Source organism: Ctenocephalides felis, unplaced genomic scaffold (genome assembly GCF_003426905.1).
Source record: "Ctenocephalides felis isolate EL2017-DRISC unplaced genomic scaffold, ASM342690v1 CF-g0.4_SCAFFOLD_00845, whole genome shotgun sequence".
In the NCBI taxonomy this organism is placed as follows: domain Eukaryota; kingdom Metazoa; phylum Arthropoda; class Insecta; order Siphonaptera; family Pulicidae; genus Ctenocephalides; species Ctenocephalides felis.
In genome coordinates this window covers 89,065,165-89,083,544 of record NW_020536999.1, presented here as the reverse complement: position 1 = coordinate 89,083,544, position 18,380 = coordinate 89,065,165, and the positions used below count along the sequence as shown (strand labels likewise).

The following is an 18,380-nucleotide window of genomic DNA, read 5'->3' as shown; positions in this document are numbered from 1 at the left end:
ACGAAATGTTCAAGGAATACTGAAAGTTTTCAAATAGATTATTGTCAAATAAATTATTTTCAAATAAATATTGTAACATTGTCTAATATTTATAAGAATTATATAAACTGAATTGCAAAGTTGGAATTATTTGTTTAAAGTATATTAGAACTATAGTCAGAATTAAAAATAAAATCTGAATTATATATAAAAAAAAAAATGATACAAAAATAATTATTTTGTTAAAACAAACTGAAAGTTTTTTGAATCATTTAAATTGGACGCTTAATTCTCTTAAAAACTGCCATTTTTTGCACATTTAGCTCTGTATCTTCGAAATGGCTGGGCTTGCCATTGCCAAAAACTAATAATCACTTCTCCCAATTATTACTAATTGAATGTTTTTTAGATCAAATCGAATGCTCCGTTCTCTCAAAAACTCGATTTCTATTTTCTGCACTCTTTGCTCTTTATCTCCGTAACTGCTGGACCTGCCTTTGCCAAAAACTAATCAGCACATCTCCTTATCAATAGGAATCGAATGTTTTTTAAACCATTCAAATCGGTTGATCCGTACGTCCGAAAACGTGGGCGAAAAATTGTATCCATACATACATACATACACACACACACATACACATCAATTTTTTCTGAGGTATGCCAAAATGTTCAGAAACCTTCAAAACGTCGAGAAATGTAAAAATTTTCAATTTCGATTTTCGGCCCATTACAATAACTTACCCTACGGAAAGTTAAAAATAAAAAAAAAATTTTAAAACAATTCCTAAACTTGTTATTTATATTTCGTACACTTTGTGCAATTTATAATTTGTCAAAAAGGCGCTTAATTTCAAATTGATATTTTTAAAATGATATATGTACTACTTTATATTTAATAAAATTATACACAAATAAATAAAAATTTATTCTTTATAATTTACGGTAATCTCTACTTTCACATAAATGTAAAAATTAATTCAACATTAAAAACAATTAAAATTATTAACAGACCTTTGTAATTTTTTAAACATATTATAATTTAATAAAATATTTTCATAACAATGGTGATTTTTATGTTTATAGAATTAAATTGTTACTTAATATATTATTATTATTAATACATATATATATTATAAATTTAGATTTATATTAAATATTCTATATTTTTAAAAAGTTCTTAAAAATTTTGTAAAAATTGTCTAATTTAATATTTAAATTTTGTATTAAAATTTGTGATGGTAAAAATCTTATTAATTTATTTTATCAATGTATTAGACAGTTTATTTATGAGTTAAATAAATATATCATATTAAATATCATTATTAAATATCATATTGTAATGGGGTAGGGTTAGAATCAATGAATGAACACAGTTTCAACACTACCGTCACTTTATTTTCGGGTATGTAGGTACAGAATACGGAAAGAACAGATATAAATATATATAGTCACTAAGTCAGTTATGCTACACGTACACAAAGAGTAAAATTAACAAAGTCAGAGTTACTTTATTACACTAAGAGTTTACACAGCTTTTTACTTAAATGCCTCCGCATTTAATTCACAAAGTTCGAAAAAATTATTTAAATGCTTCTGCATTCAAAATTACTAAGTCCAAAATTATTTAAATGCTTCTGCATTCAAAATCACTAAGTCCAAAATTATCTAAATGCTTCTGCATTTAATATCACTAGAAAAGTATTAAATGTATCTACACTTAATAACTTTTCAACCGTTTTTGTTAATCTTAACAAAATAATACTAATATCTTAAGCCAACTTGTTAAGTTTGCTGATGCAGTCAGAACAAGTTCCTTAAGGTATTAGGGCAAACGCGACTAAACACTTTTTGACAAATTTCTTAATTTTCTATGACCTTATATACTAATTGAGCTTCTCCTACTCCTGTAGTGGGGTTGATTTCTTGGCGAGGGTGGTGGTTCCTTCGTATCCTTTCGGAGGTCGTCGTCGGTTCATCTCGCCAAAATCTTCGGGGGATGAGACGGTCATTGGTCTATGATGAACTCATCTCGCTTGAGGTCATCGATAATTGGCTAAGACAAATTTCTCCTTCGGTGACGTAGAATGTGTACATATGATTATCTTTCTCACACCCTCGCTTGAGTCACAGGGCAAAGTTGCATGTATCATCGTCTTAATCTTTTATCTTTCTTTAACTTAGCTTTGCTCGTGGATTAAGGCATCTTATCGCTTGCTTACACAGATGACACGGTTTGCACAAGTTCTTCGTCCCTTTCTGTCTTTACGCCTGAGGTCTAACGGGATCGTGCGTAGTCGTAGTAGAATCTTCTATCCTTGTTGTACCTGCGCTAGTGTGTATGCTGCATCTTGCTTCCGCGTAGGACCCTATGCTCATAGTGGTATGTGTAAACTTTCTCTTTGGTGACGTCACGCGTATTCTCGTGCGTTGTTGACAAAATATTTACGTACAGCGAATTTTGTAAATAGATTACGAATATTTTGTAAATACATTTCGAATGTTTGTAAATATATTACGAAATGTTTGTTAAAATAATAATTGTTACATGACTAATATTAATTAAATATAGAATGTTGCAATATCATATATATTATATTATTAGAAAGTTCTTAAACTTCATCATATGATTCAAATTGTGTAAAAATCTTATTGATTTATTCTATCAATATCTCAGACAGTTTATTTATTAGCTAAATACATCTGGACAGTTTTTGTGATTAATATAATAATTAAATTGTTAGAACTGTTGAATAGCAAAAATTTTAAACAGTACTCAAATGCAATGCAACTAAATAAAATTGTTAAGATATCAATTATTATTTTAGGCTTTTACATTATCAATCAATAATCATATTCGTTAATAATTATTTTAAATTTCTTTTATAATGTATAAACATCAGAAAACAAAGATACAATATAATGTTTGACTACTATAATTAATAAATCTTTATCAATTTCTCTAACAATAATATTCTTTGTATTATAATATATCTAAATATAATATAAACAAATTAAAGTACAATATACACAATAAACAAGAATAAATACAATATTTATTCATAACATAATACCATATAAAACTTTGGTAAAACAATAAAATATTCAGATCAAATTATTAAACACTTATAAATATTTTAAATTATTGAAGATTGTCAATACTATATCTTCTTTATCTGATTATATTTCAATACATTATATTCTTTCTATTTATCTTCCTACAGTAAGAATATTAGTTTCATCAATTTTGTCCCTCGTAGCTTTGTAAGCCTCACGTTCTTGATCAGGATATTTGGTCGGCAAGTTGGGTGAATGAAGATTCACTTTTGCATTGTATCTAAACAGATAAAATAGTAAATAAATAAAAAATCATATACATGTAATTATTTGTGTAAATACTCTCAATATGGATAATAAAGTTGTAGTTATGGGTATATTTGTTGTATCTTTTATATTTTGTAGCATCATCATTAAAAATTGTCTGGTAAAATCAATGATAGAAAAAAAAGATGTGAAATGATTGAAATGTAATAAAAAGATTCCAATAAAGAAACCAAGAAAAAAAATGATAAAAGAGAGTGATGTGTCTATTAGATAATAAAGTTAATTATAAATAATTCAAGTATCAGTGATGTAACAAATAAATAAGCAGAGTTGTCAGTTTTGCTATTTTTTATACCTGATGCCAGCAATATCAACTTCATAATCTCCTGACAAAATGTATTCATTGCTTACTCGTTGCATGTTTCCTTCAGCATCTAAATTCATCACAAAACCTAAACAGACCTAAAACAAAGACAAAAATTCATAATATTTAATTATTTATTTATTTATACATATATATATATATATATATATATATATATATATAATTTTTTATAACATATTTCAATTTATCACCTGTTTCTTAAATGTGAATCCATACCCAGTAGTCGTAGTCATCCCACAATAAACCCCATTTCTAAATATTGGTTCACCGCCCCAACTCCAAATGTCTGTTTCGTGATCATGATCATTCAGCAACAACTGAACATACATTTTTTTCACACCTTCTTGCTTCTGTTTCAATAAGGCTTCTCTTCCAATAAAATCTACACCTTTCTAGAAAAGAAAAGGTAAGTTGAAGATAAAATTTGTTAAATGGAAGAAGTGATAAATTAATAAACCCAAGAGTATCATTAATAATAGGAGTTAGCTTCTTTTAAATTCAATATCTTAACCTTAAATAATTGCTAATAAATAGGTTAAACCATTAAAAAATAACTTCTTAGTTGACTTTAATGTGTGTTTTTAATTTAAAAAACTTAATAAGTAACTTCTTACTAATTAGTTGACTTTAAGAGTATCTGCAAGTTGTCAATTATCTTAACATAAAAATATATCATAAGTATTTTTCCTTTTTACATCAAATTTAACTCTCCAAGCTCTTCCACATTCCAATGGAGTAGTCGCAGTATCCAAATCTTGGCCCCAAAAAGCATAAAACTTCTCAATACGAAGTGCTCTCATTGCATAATAACCTGCATGTCTCAAACCATATTTTTGACCGGCTGTTATTAGTTCACTGTACACGTGCAGAGCAAACTGAAAATAAAAAAAACATAAGATACTAAGTAATTATACAGACTTTTATTATTTTACTTAAAATAATATTAATATTTTTATATATAATAATATGATTTCAGGGTCTTGTCTAGTGGGGTTTGTTATATACCTAATTTTGTAAGTTTTGATACTTCTCCATGGCTATTTTGGTTTCTTTATTTTCAAATATGTTAAAATTATATTTTTGAATATGGGATAATATGGATTTAACTATTATACAATATTATAATTGCAATGTTATATTATTCATAGATGCTCTCTTTATAACTTTCTTTCTCTATCTCTCTATCTACCACTCATCTCGTTTCTCTCTCTTAATCTAATATATCGATAGATACATCGATCTTTATCCACCTCTTTTTTTCCCTATCAAACTATCTATCTATTTATAAATTGTTTCTTCTTTCTGTTTCATACTAAGTAAAGTATTTATTTTTCTACTATTATCACATCCATTTTTTACTGCTTTGTCTAGAAAGAAACTAAAATAAAACTAGTGGGGTGTATGGCAATGTTCGAGGAATACTCAATGTTTTCAAATAGATTATCATAAATATTGTAACATTATTGTAATTATTTTCGATATACAAAAAAACTAAAAAAAAAAAAAAAAAATCATACAAATTTTTTTTTCCAAAATCAATTATTTTCTTAAGACAAGCAGAAAGTTCTATGAATCATTTAAATCGGACGCTTAGTTCTCTCAAAAACTGCCATTTTTTACATATTTAGCTCCGTATCTTCGAAATGGCTGGATCTGCCTTTGCCAAAAATTAATAAACACTTCTCCCAATCATTACTAATTGAATGTTTTTTAGATCATTCAAATCGGATATTCCGTTCTCTCAAAAAGTCGATTTCTATTTTCTGCACTTGTTGCTCCGTATCTCCGAAACGGCTGGACCTGCCTTCGCCAAAAACTAATCAGCTCTTTTCCCTATCAATAGGAATCGAATGTTTTTTGAACCATTCAAATCGGTTGATCCGTGCGCCCTAAAACGTGACTGGAAATTTGTATCCATACATACATACACACACACATCCATTTTTTCTGAAGTATGCCAAAACGTTCAGAAACCTTCAAAACGTCGAGAAATGTAAAAATTTTCAATTCCGATTTTCGGCCCATTACAATAACTTACCCTACAGGAAGTTAATATGAGTTTATTTCATCCTATTTTCATTTTCAAATTCAAAGTTTCACTTCTTCATTACTATTATTATTTTTATTATTATTATTATTTACCTCATTGGGTATATATAAAACATATCCCAATTCTCCGGTATGTGTCAAATTCATAGCCCTGATTCCATTGGCCAAACCGACATCCAGTTGTTTAAAAGTAAAGAAAGGAAAATTCTTAGGACTCAAATCAGTATCTGTTAACTCAGACAGTAAAATCCTGGTAAAAGGACCCATTATGCATATTGCCGTGTAGGCTGATGTCACATCAGAAATTGCTACGGAGCCATCGGATGGTAAGTGTCTTTGGATCCAGGTTTTGCACCTTGTTTGTTGGATAGTTGGAGCAATCATCATATAACTAGAGATAAAAGAAATTTTAAATTATATTAATAATAAATAGATAGAGAAACAAAGAGGTAGATAGACTGATAAATAGGGGAGAAAATGTGATTGAGATAATTATTTAAAAAGAGATATATAGAAAAAAAAAAGAATATTCATAGACAGATAGAGAGAGATGGAGAAGAAGTTCCATTTCCATTTTCACTTACTGGTTTTCTGCAAGTCGAGCCAAAGAGCAATCATTCTCATAACCACCTTGCCGGTTCTGCATACCTGTATGAATGATGCTGCCAATTGGTACATTTACATCGTTGGAACACAAGTATTGAAGAGTGTCCACTACTTCTGTACCTTTTGACTGGAAATAGAAACATAAAACTTAAGGCAACTTGCATGAACTACTTTTGTACCTTTTAACTGAAAATAGAAACATAAAACTTAAGGCAACTTGTATGAACTACTTCTGTATCTTTTTTACTGCAAATAGAAACATAAATTTTAAGGCAACTTGCATGAACTACTTCTTTACCTTTTGACTGAAAATAGAAACATAAAACTTAAGGCAACTTCGAAATATTTTAATAATCCAAGAAAACATGAGTGATGTTCCAATAACAGGACTTGTCTCAGAACTTATAATAGCAATTTAAGTTAAAAATTCCACAAACTTTCACAAAATTCTAAAAAAAGAACATGACTGCTTACCATGTTGTCCAAACCTAACAGAACGCTTTCCCATACATATTTCCTTAGGCTTGGATAAGTATGGTAAGCGTTACTACAATATTTTTTGGTAAAAATGCAATTAATGAGTTTTATTGTTATGAACAAAGTGCATTGTTAAAAATTAATGGGGCAATTCTGCCTCATAACATAGTTTTTTCATTATAATGCTATCTTATGCTTGTTTATTGGTAGTAAAAAGTCTATTTAGAGAAATAGATAGATATAGAAAAGGAGATACGAGTTAAATTGATAGTTGGAAAGAAAAGATAGATAAATATGATCTATTTATAAACAAGCAAGAAAGAATCTTATGATAACTGCATCATCGAAGATTCTGTCTGCCAATAAATAAGCATAAGATAGCGTTGCCATGTCAACGCTATGTGATGAGGCAGAATTGCCTCATAAGTCCAAGTGACTTAAGACAGAAATGTAAATAATATTAGAATAAAATAATTAAATTAAAATAATGTTAGAAACATATAAAAATTATCCATTTTTGCACAAATTTGCCAAATAGTTGACTTAGTGCAAAGTTGCAAAAAATACTATGGCTTCTTAGACACTCGGCAAATTCTAAATATAAATTCTTTAATGATTTTTTATAATTAAACCACTTTTCCCAAGCCTATAATATTTGAGGATTTTTGTTAAACTACATCATACACTATCACTATGCAAAGTTTTATTAAAGTTGTAAAAACGGCCCAGCCGATCTTTACTAAAAGCAAATTTCCAACCAGTATTCGGAAGAATTGGAACATACAGCTTTTGGATTTTCAAAATCGAATTCTGAACTTTTGGAAAAAATTTGGACGAAACATTTTTCATTTATCTGGCAAATACAAAGAAACCGCTCATCCAATCATCGTGTAAAACTAATCTAGTTCATCAAATTGCTTAAAGATCTTTGGAATCGGTTCAGTCGGTTTCGAAAAGATGACCACAAAGGTTCAATTTTTGTCTTACACACATACTTTTTTCAATTTCGGTGTCAAACGATTCAGAATGACTTGAAATACAGAATTAGAAAATCAGATTTTTTGGCAAAAATAATCTTCTTCTTCCAGAAGTTTATTACATAATTAATATAATCTTAAAATTATTAATCAATTTTTAATTCTACATAATAGTATAAACCCTTTCCACTCGCAAATTCTGGAATTAATATGTATTTCGGCGGTATCCGAGTGGAAAGGGTTATTAATTTTAAAGGTTTATGTAAATATTCAATAAAACTATCATATTCCGCAACATGGACATCTTGACTTTACTGAGCACAATCCTGAAAAGAAAAAGAAACTAGATCGGACCCATTTGTAAAAAGAGTGTCTACTACACGACGTCGTCGAAGGCAAAATAGAAGGACTATAAGGATTGGAAAGAAGAAGAATGCAGATGGTTGATAACTTTTACGAGAAGAGGAAATACAGGAAATTGAAAGCCGAAGCACAGGACCAGGAAGATCGTATGGCCATTTTTTTTTCAATCTTTGTGTGGGATATTCCTCGCTTAACTGTTTTAAAAATATGTTTGGGTGACCATACGATCTTAAATAAAATGTCAAAAATAAAAAAAAGAGAGATATCTCATAGGAGATAATCTCTTAAATGCATTAACACCAACATCATATTGTCTTAAAAAATGTATATTATTTTGATTGACAATAAAACTATGCAAAAAAAAAGGACCAGAAAGCATGGAAGCAGAAATTTAGAAAAGAAAATGTATAAAAACCAATGTAAAGTGATTAAAGGTAATAAAACAATAAATATAGTGGGAATAATAAACAAGGAAGGGAAAGAAAATCATTGATTTTGTGGTGCTCCCATACCATGGACCTGCCTTCGGCCAGACTACTATTTATTACTATTATTATTCCACAACAGCTCGGAATTTAAGTTACTAAATAAATATAACTAACTTACCCATAGGTCAATTTTAGTAAAGGATGAATAGTCACTAAGCCCAACTTTCTCTCGACATGCTGCATATTCCTCACTCACAATATCAAACCAATGAGGTTTGTTAAAAGTATTCGTGTAAGCTATCTTGTAAGGTCTTGAAAACTCGTTTGAATGATCTTGGGATAAAAAAAATACAGATTAGAAATAGAACTTATCATTTCCCATTGTTATCCCATACTTATCACAAAAAAAAAACATATAAAATAAACAAGTATCTGAATATGTTCAGTAAAACACCCAACTAATTCATCAAAAAATGTTTTTCAAAAACTTGTCACTTGATTCTTTTTACCCCATAGGCGTCAGGAGGCACAAGGTCAAACGTCTTATTTTTAATATTAAATGGACCTTTAAGCCCCGCTATACCTTGTACTTAAAATATTACTTTTTGACAACAATAACTTTAAATTTAAATAATTTTATTCTAACTATTATTACCTTCATTTGGTGGATCAAAGTAAGCAGGTCTCTCATAACCCATAACTTGTCCAAAAACAGCACCAGCTTCTCGAAGTGCAGGATATATTGGAGACATTCTCAAATTCCGTCCAGTTTGGTACTCCGGAAAAGGATATTTCAAACCGTAATGCATACCTGGAAATAAAAACAGTTATTAATACTGCTACTCCAAAATCTTCTTTAATGTATATTTTACCAGGTACTTCTCTGACTCTGTCTCTCAAGAACTTTCTATTATTGTGCAGCCCTAGAAATCTATTAATGTCCAATTCATAAGTATCAAATCTGGTGTATCCTTGTGTAATAACTTCAGCAATAGAAAGACCAACACCACCAGCAGAAGACATTCCTACAGTTTTCATACCAGCTGCCACCAGATAATTTTGAATCTAGAAGAAATAGATTTTTAGACTCAAAACAATCACAATTACAATATTATGTGAAGAGATTTTTACTTCTGGGCTTTCTCCCATGATCCATCTTCCATCTGGTGAAAAAGCTTCAGGTCCATTTGACAGTCGCTCCAAAACTGCATCTTCTAAAGTAGGAACTCGTTTCAGCATTTCTTCAAGCAAGACATAAAAGTGATCCCAGTCTTCTGGTAGAACTCGTTCACAATTTGACACTTAAATAGACAATTAGATATAAATATTCATGAAGTTCTGGACTTGCCAAGAATGATTTTATTACTTGGTATGACTCCATCCTCATAAGCAGGTTTAGCAATAACTTCAAATCCACCAGCCATCAAATGCCCATCCTTTTCTCGGAAGTAAATGTGCCCATCCAAGTCTCTTACCACAGGTGTATTGGGGTCTAAATTTGGTATCTTCTTGGTGTGCAGATAATAATGCTCCACTGGGTGTAAAGGAACCTAAAACCAAGAATGGTGAAAAGAGATTTTGATTAAATGGGATTCATTTAGTACCTTGACATGTGGTTCGGACATCTGTCCGACTTTTCTGGCCCAAAAACCAGCACAATTAACAAAATAGACACATTCCACAAAGCCAGTGCCAGCTTTCACGGCGACTACTTTGCCGCCTTCCTGGATTACACCGGTTACTGGACAGTGTTCCACCACCTGGACACCTGAAAAATATGGGAAATGGGATCAATTTACAACAGTAAAGGACTGAAGTCGGCTAATAAGCTTTTTGATCTTTACCTCCAAGTTTTGCTTCGTTTATCAATGTCATACAGGTCTGATATGGATCAGCAACGCCGTCTCCGGGAATCCAGAGCCCCCCGACAAGATCATCCGTACGTAGGAGGGGGCACAAGTCTTTGCACTGCTTTGGAGTCACCAGTTCACAGTTGATGTTCCAGGAACTGCAAGATTTTTTTTGCACAATTCACTAACTGTGAGTACACCATTTTTTGTAGAGTCTTTTGATGTTGAAAGTTAGAAAATCTTGAAAGTTAGTTAATTTTGGATAAATTTGTCTGGTCTATTTAAAAAAAAACTAGTTGTATATAGTCAATATGGCTTGTTGGAACTTCTCATATAAGAATAAATTTAGTAGACGAATAACAATTAATATGTAATAATATACTGACCAGACACGGATACTGCACGAGAAAGATCAGGACAAGCGCCAAGGTGACGTTCAGTAAGAAGAGAACACTATTAACGAACAAAATAAGTCTCGACTTGCGGAAGAGACTAATAAAATGCTTTGTATGGAGCATAGCTCTGTAAGGATCGGAAACATGGACTCTAAGAAAGGCCGACAAGAATTAACTACCTCGAGAGGACAAGCATCGCAAGCGCCAAGGTGGCGTCCAAGAAAAGAAGAACACTACTGACGAGCAAAATGAGTCTCGATTTGCTAAAGAGACTAATAAAGTGCTTTGTATGGAGCATAGCTCTGTGCGGATCAGAGACATGGACTCTAAGAAAGGCCGACAAGATTTAACTACCTCGAGAGTTTTAAAATGTTGTGCAGGAGGCGAATGGAGAAGATAGAGTGGACAGACAAAATAACAAATGAAGAAGTCCTGAGAAAAGTGACTACTGAGCACGATCCTGAGAAGAAAAGGAAACTGGATCGGACCCCTTCTGCAAAAAGAGTGCCGTGGTAAAATAAAAGGAATGAAAAGAATAGGAAGAAGAAAAATGCAAAGGATTGACGCCTTATGTGAGAAGAGAAAATACAGGGAACTGAAAGACGAAGCGCAGGACCAAGAAGCATGGAAGCAGAAATTCGGAAAGAAAAATACATGAATATAAAAGGGGGGGGGGAATTAGTGGTAATGGGAATGATAGACGAAAGGTAAGGAAATCATTTATTTGTGGTGGCTTTCACACCATGGACCTGCCTTCGTGCTGACTACCATTCATTATTATTATTATATAATGATATAACAAGAACAAATTAGCAAATAGAACTTAATAACTAGTGGTGTTTGGCATCGTGCCATAAGACAAATTGCTGGAACTTCCTGTACCACAATTAAATATTCGAAGAATAAAACTTAGATAAAAAAAAATTTTAGAGATAAAAAAAAATTTGAAACAATTTTTTTTTCAAAATAAATCGTTTCGTCAACAACCGGAATGTTTTTTGAATCATTCAAATCGGATGCTTAGTTCTTTCAAAAACTGCCATTTTTGCACATTTAGCTCTATATCTCCCAAACGGCTAGACCTGCCTTTGCCAAAAACTAACCACTACTTCTCCCCATCATTACAAATTGAATGTTTTTCGGATCATTCAAATTGGATGCTTTGTTCTCTCAAAAACTCGATTTCTATTTTCTGCACTCTTTGGTCCGTATCTCCAAAACGGCTGGACCGGCCTTTGCCAAAAACTAATCAGCACATCTCCCTATCAATGAAAATTGAATGATTTCTGAATCATTCAAATCGGTTAATCTGTGCGCCCGAAAACGTGGACGAAAAATTGTATCCATACATACATACACAAACACATCCATTTTTTCTGAGATATGCCAAAATGTTCACAAACCTCAGATATGCAAAAATTTTCAATTTCGATTTTTGGACGATTACAATAACTTACCCTTCAGAAAGTTAATAACAAAAACAAAAAAAATCAAACAAATAACAAATAATACAATGATAAAAAAATGTTTATTTACTACAATTATTTACAAATACTACAATTCATGAAAGATACAATATTGTATTGACTATTAAATTACTCAATTAAAACAAAATCAGTATATTTTCCATAATATACAATTTCTCAATCAATATTCTTATGTTTACGTATCTTCTGGTGCCTAATAAGACTCCTCAGGTGTATAAAAGTGCTACCACAAGTCCCACAATCAAAAGGACGATCCTTAGCATGTATCTTCATATGATCTTTCAGATTCCCCGCTTTTTTAAAGCCCACACCACAAGTCTCACATTTGAAAGGACGTTTATCTGAATGAACAACCATATGTTGCCTCACATTACTCGCATAAGCAAAAGTTTTATCACATACATCACATTTGAAAGGTCGCTCTCCGGTATGGAGAACCTGATGCACTTTTAAATCATTCAAGAATTTAAATTGTTTACCACAAGTTTCACAAGTATGCTGTCGTTCATCAGAATGTGTGAACATGTGTCGTTTTAAAACATATAAATGGGTAAATTTCCTACCACATTTACCACATTCATGTAAACGTGCAGCATGGGTAAGTAAATGTGCTTTTAGTGATGCATAATTTGCAAGGATTTTACCACATATATCACAAGAGTGAGGCAGTTGTTTAGAGTGAAATTCAGTATGTCTTTTTAATCTGCTTGAAGTAGAAAATGATTTAGAGCATATTTCACAAGTGACTGTATGTTTATTGTTGTGTGTTTGTGTATGTCTTGATAATTTTCTTTGTTTATCGAATGTTTTGTTACAGATTTCACATTCATAAAGTTTGTCTTTGATTTTATTTAAAGATCTTATAGGTACCTCATCAGCATTTTGGTTTTTTAATGACTTCTCAGAATGTGTTGTTAAATGTTGGGCTAATGTAATAGAAGTATCGAAAGTCTGTTTGCATATTTCACATATACAATCTTGTTTAGTATTTTTTTCTAATGCTACATCAGACTTCATAATGAGTTCTGAGCATGTTGTATTATCTTCTGGAGAAGATACTTGTTTCATATCAGATGAAATATTGGAATCTTGGTTTGTAAAATGATTTGCAATATTAATTAGATATTGCAAAGCCTCAAACTTTGTTTCTTCAGACATATTTATCAACTTTATACCTTTTTAAGAAGCTCCTTGTAAGACACAGCTACTATAGACAAAATTCTGGTTTAACATCAGCTGAAATATCAAACTCTTGCTTAATAGAATGATTTATTACATCCAATGGCTCATCGATATATTCTATATCATTTAATAACAACTTTGGTTCTTCAGATGTATTTTAAATACTGACTTTATATAATAGTATTGGCTTTATACTTTTTTAAGGTGCTCCTTGTAAGACACAGCTTTATAGACAAAATTCTGGTTTGACATAAGCTGCAATATCAAATTCTTGCTTTGTAGAATGATTTATAACATCCAATAGCTTATCGATATATTCTCAAATTTGGTTCTTTAAGTCTATTTCATATACTGACTTTTATATATAATAAAATCAACTTCATACTTTCCTAGAAGGCTTCTTGTAAGATGTACAGCAAGTTTTATAATTCAGGATTTATCAAGATCTTGCCACCTCTACAAGAATTAGTATAAACAATTAACTGTTTGTTTAGATTTTTCCTTCACTGATTTTTTTTTTGGTTCACTTTAATATAATAGCACTTTCCACAAACCTTTTAACAAAAAAAATACAAATAATATCTTATAATTCTTTACACATTCATCTAATCTACAAACACTATCTACTTACTCTTCTTTTCATAACTTTTTTGTTTTCACCATTGCGCGCATTCACACCATTTGGCGCGCTTTTTTAAAACTATTGAATAATTGATAAAATAATTTCTGAAAAACTGCTGAACAATTGCGTTTATTTATTGTGCAATATGTATTTATTAATATTGAATTAACAATTTTGATAATAAACATCAACAGCTTTTAAAAAAAAAATCAATGGACAAAATTTGGCGGGAAAAACTATTATCTATGGCCAGAACTGTTCAACATGACGCCGACGCGTGCCAACATTAAAATTTTTTATTTAATTTTTGCAATTTACAAAAATTACAAGTTTTAAGTTGTAAGTAAGTACTTGCCATGTACTTGCATTAACTTCCTGAGGCATGTACATAAACAACTAATTAATAACACTTGCAATTCAACTATTTAGATAAAATATAACACCGTTTTTTCATTTGCACTAAAAATAAACCCTTTCCACTCGGATGCTGCCGGTGGCGAAATACGTACTAATTCTTCGAGTGGAAAGGGCAAATCATTGCGATTTTCAATTGGTGTCTTTCAAACATACTTATAATACCTGTAATTGTATACATTAAATTAATTTCTTTGACACATTTCATTTAATCCGTTTCTGGTTCTACAAATGTATTTTATTTAAGTGTGGACGTCAACTGTAATCAGTAGCTACATACGAGATACCACAGAACGTACAGATGCTTCGACATAGATTCTGATTAGAATCGCTCAATCTCTATTTCTTTGCAGAAATTGCTTTTTATGCAAACCGTTTATCAACTATGTACTGTTTGTGCGCATCGGGAAATATTTGTACAATAGGAAAATGGCAGGTGCGGACAACCCTCGATAAAAATAAATTGTTGTTTTTTAAGTAAATGGCTATTATGAAACAGAGATTTGTAGAAGGAGGATGGGGTAAAAATTTAGAGTTGTGTGCATTTTTAAATTCAGCATAAAAAAAATAAAACTAAAAAAAAATTGATTCCAAAATTTAAAAAATAGGGATGGACAACCCTTGATGAAAATATATAGCTGATTGAAGTAAAAATAGTTTATTTTTCAATTTAAAATTATAGAAAATTGGTCTCAAAATTAAAAAAAATGTTAAGGGTAGACAAAACCCTTGATAAAAATAAATAATATTCTGAAGTAAAAGAATTGTATATATTTTGTCAATTCCACATTAAAAAAATAAAATAAAAAAAGTTTACCTCCAAATGAAAAAGAGTTGGACATACTTTAATAATAATAAATTATATTTCAAAGTAAAATTATGTTTTTTCTTCAAGCTCAAAAACTAAACTAAAATTATTTAAAAAATATTCAATGACTGAACTTCGGATAAAAAATGGTTGAATTGCTAAAATGGCTATTAAAAAAATAGAGGTTGGTAATAATGAAGTAAAAATTTAGGGTTGTATGTATTTCTTAGTGCCATATTATAAAAAAATAAAAATAAAAAATTTAATCCAAAAATTAGAAAAAAAATTAGAAGAATTCTATATATAAGATGTTCTATATATATAATTCTTCTGTAATGATGCATGAAAAATATACTCAGCCTAAACGATTTTTCGGATTTTGATAAATCTTTCTGAAATTTGTTAAAAGAATTTTTTAGAATGTATGTGATTATAAAAATATAGTAATATTGCAGAAATAAATGGAAAAAATTGCTAAAAACGACATACCATCGTATAACATTGAAAATATTTGAGACATTGTTTGGCATTGAAAACAAATGAAAACTGTCATCTGCCAAAAAATTCAATTTACTTATGAGCCTAGAAAATATTAGATTATTAAGAATATTAAAAAATTGTAGGCGTGGGTACAGGATAACGCCTGTCGGGTCATCTAGTATATATATATATATATATATATATATATATATATATACATATATTTAATTTCCACTTACATACTCTGGGCCTTCATATGTCGAAACAAAGTCATCCTATCCCTGCTCCGAGCCAAATTCAAGGAACCACATTTCTTCCAACCAGTCGCTAGACCTTTGTTATCCAAATCCTTCAACAAACCCAAAGAAACTTTGTGCCAATTTAACTTGAGACAAAGTTGGTTTAAATTCTCCTACTAAACCAGACGTGTGCCAGGTAGAACCGCCACCAAACCTAAAAGAAAATAAATAATAAAACACAGAAAAAGAAGTATTAATACATAATACTCTAATTATTCAAGTACCAATGTATCAATTACTACCTTCCTTGTTCTAGTAGAACAGTATGAGGGCCCCATCCCATTTGTGCTAAATGATAAGCGACAGAAGCCCCCATAACGCCTCCTCCACATATGACAACTCTGGATTTCTTTGGTGGCAGCCCATTTTCTTCAGTATTTAATTGACCGTTTGCAAAATTTCTACAATGCACCAAATTCAAACGAGCACTACATCGTTTTAATAAAAGACTTTGTAAAGGCATTTTGGTAAATTGTACAGGGTTAGAAGTTCGTAATCATTGTTGTGGGGTAATGGATAATCACGAGATAATATTAACTGAAAAAACATATATTTGTTGCATATATTTGTTGTAAAACAATTTATATTTGCTTTCTGAGCCTTTTTAGCATCTTGGAAATATCTTTATAAATTCAGCTTATCGTTGAAGCTCCTATTGTTTCACAAACTGAAGTTTTAGGTTTGCGAAGAAACTCGAAGGGCTAAGATGTATTAGATATACAATTCACAATTATCAAAAATAACAAAACAACCAATATATAAAATGGTACAGCTTTTAAGAAACTTAGATTGAAAACGAAATCATTCTCTATTTAAATAATAAAATTATAAAATCTTACACAAGATGTTAAGTTTTTTTCTATTGTACTAAAATGGTGATTGTTAGGTAAATAATTTAAAAACCCTTTAATTATATTATTATTATACATATATTATATAACAATGTTTTATACTTTAACTAAATAATTTGATTATTTAAGTAAGTAATTTAATATAATATTTAATATTTGTATACTCTGTCATCATCCATATACTTTACACAATAAATAAATTAATTACACAACATATATATCATTTGTTACATCTTGAATATTATTATTTATATTAAAACCATTCAAATTTATAATTATTTCGTAAAATTATAGATTTTTTTAATGTTTTTGCATAATATTTTGTTTATTTCTGCACAATTTAATTTGCAGGTTATGTGACATTTGACATGTCAAAACATGGCGACTGTGGCGCCCTCTTGTATGTCAAAATATAACTTTTTTTTATTCATTAATTTAATATTTTGTTAATAAATTCGATTTTACACAAAATTAATAATGAAATTTATATATCTACATATATATATTTACATATATAAATAAATATTAGGTTCAGGTTTTATTTGTTTATTTTTTAGACAAATCTGTATTTGAATTTAAATTTTTATCGTTTAACGGATTGTAGATTGTTTAAATTATATTATTTATAAATGAATTTTGTGTATATATAAATAAATATAAGTTCATTCATTTAATTCTATTTTTTTTTATTCTTCTTTTTTTTCTTGATTTTTATTTTCAATGCCATCACTTTTAACTTATAGATTATATTGTAATCTGATTGTTAAAACTTGCAATAATAAAAAAATATATAATTATAAGTACAAACTATATACTAAATGATTTGTATAAGTTTCAAAATTGAATTAGTCTTTTATTAATCATTAAGTCATATTATTTAAATAATATTGTTCCATTGCATCACAAATTATAATAATAAAATAATTATTATTATTATTTTTACTATATTGTCAAGTTTTGTGAAGAAAATTATCTTAGAAATTTGTAATAATATTAATAAATACAAATAAATATTTTTATATTCAATAAAACTTCAAATATTATTTTATAGATAAATATAAGAGCTTTTTTTTTCAAATTAAAATTCTTGTAAAAATGTATTAGTTAATAATAATATCTTCATTATTATTTTCAATACAAATTGTTTATATTCTATATATTAATAAATAATAATAAATAGATTTATATGCAAATGTTTAATTTGAAGAATTTTGATATGGTTTGGATCTGAACTAAAAACGGTTTTGATCCTTATGTATGGTTTTGACCAAAGATAAATAGGCATAATTAATAATAATAATAAACATAATTGACATAATTAACATAATTAACATAATTTTAAAATACAGTATGTTAATTTTATTTTGTTTTTTATTTAATTTAATATTTGGCTATTTAATTTATAAT

General features: G+C 29.4%; 1 protein-coding gene across 1 annotated transcript; it reads right to left on the bottom strand.

Annotated features, from left to right (window-relative positions):
* Positions 1 to 3,186: 3,186 nt before the first annotated feature.
* LOC113362908 (pyruvate dehydrogenase phosphatase regulatory subunit, mitochondrial-like) lies at positions 3,187 to 16,762 on the bottom strand. The gene is given in 16 exon segments (XM_026605404.1): positions 3,187 to 3,313; positions 3,656 to 3,762; positions 3,877 to 4,077; positions 4,381 to 4,560; positions 5,828 to 6,125; positions 6,319 to 6,467; positions 8,764 to 8,918; positions 9,241 to 9,396; positions 9,458 to 9,650; positions 9,717 to 9,886; positions 9,952 to 10,135; positions 10,190 to 10,353; positions 10,430 to 10,593; positions 16,063 to 16,190; positions 16,192 to 16,276; positions 16,365 to 16,762. Coding segments are annotated over 16 exon segments (2,682 nt in total). The 5' UTR covers positions 16,586 to 16,762.
* Between the last annotated feature and the right edge of the window lie 1,618 nt (positions 16,763 to 18,380).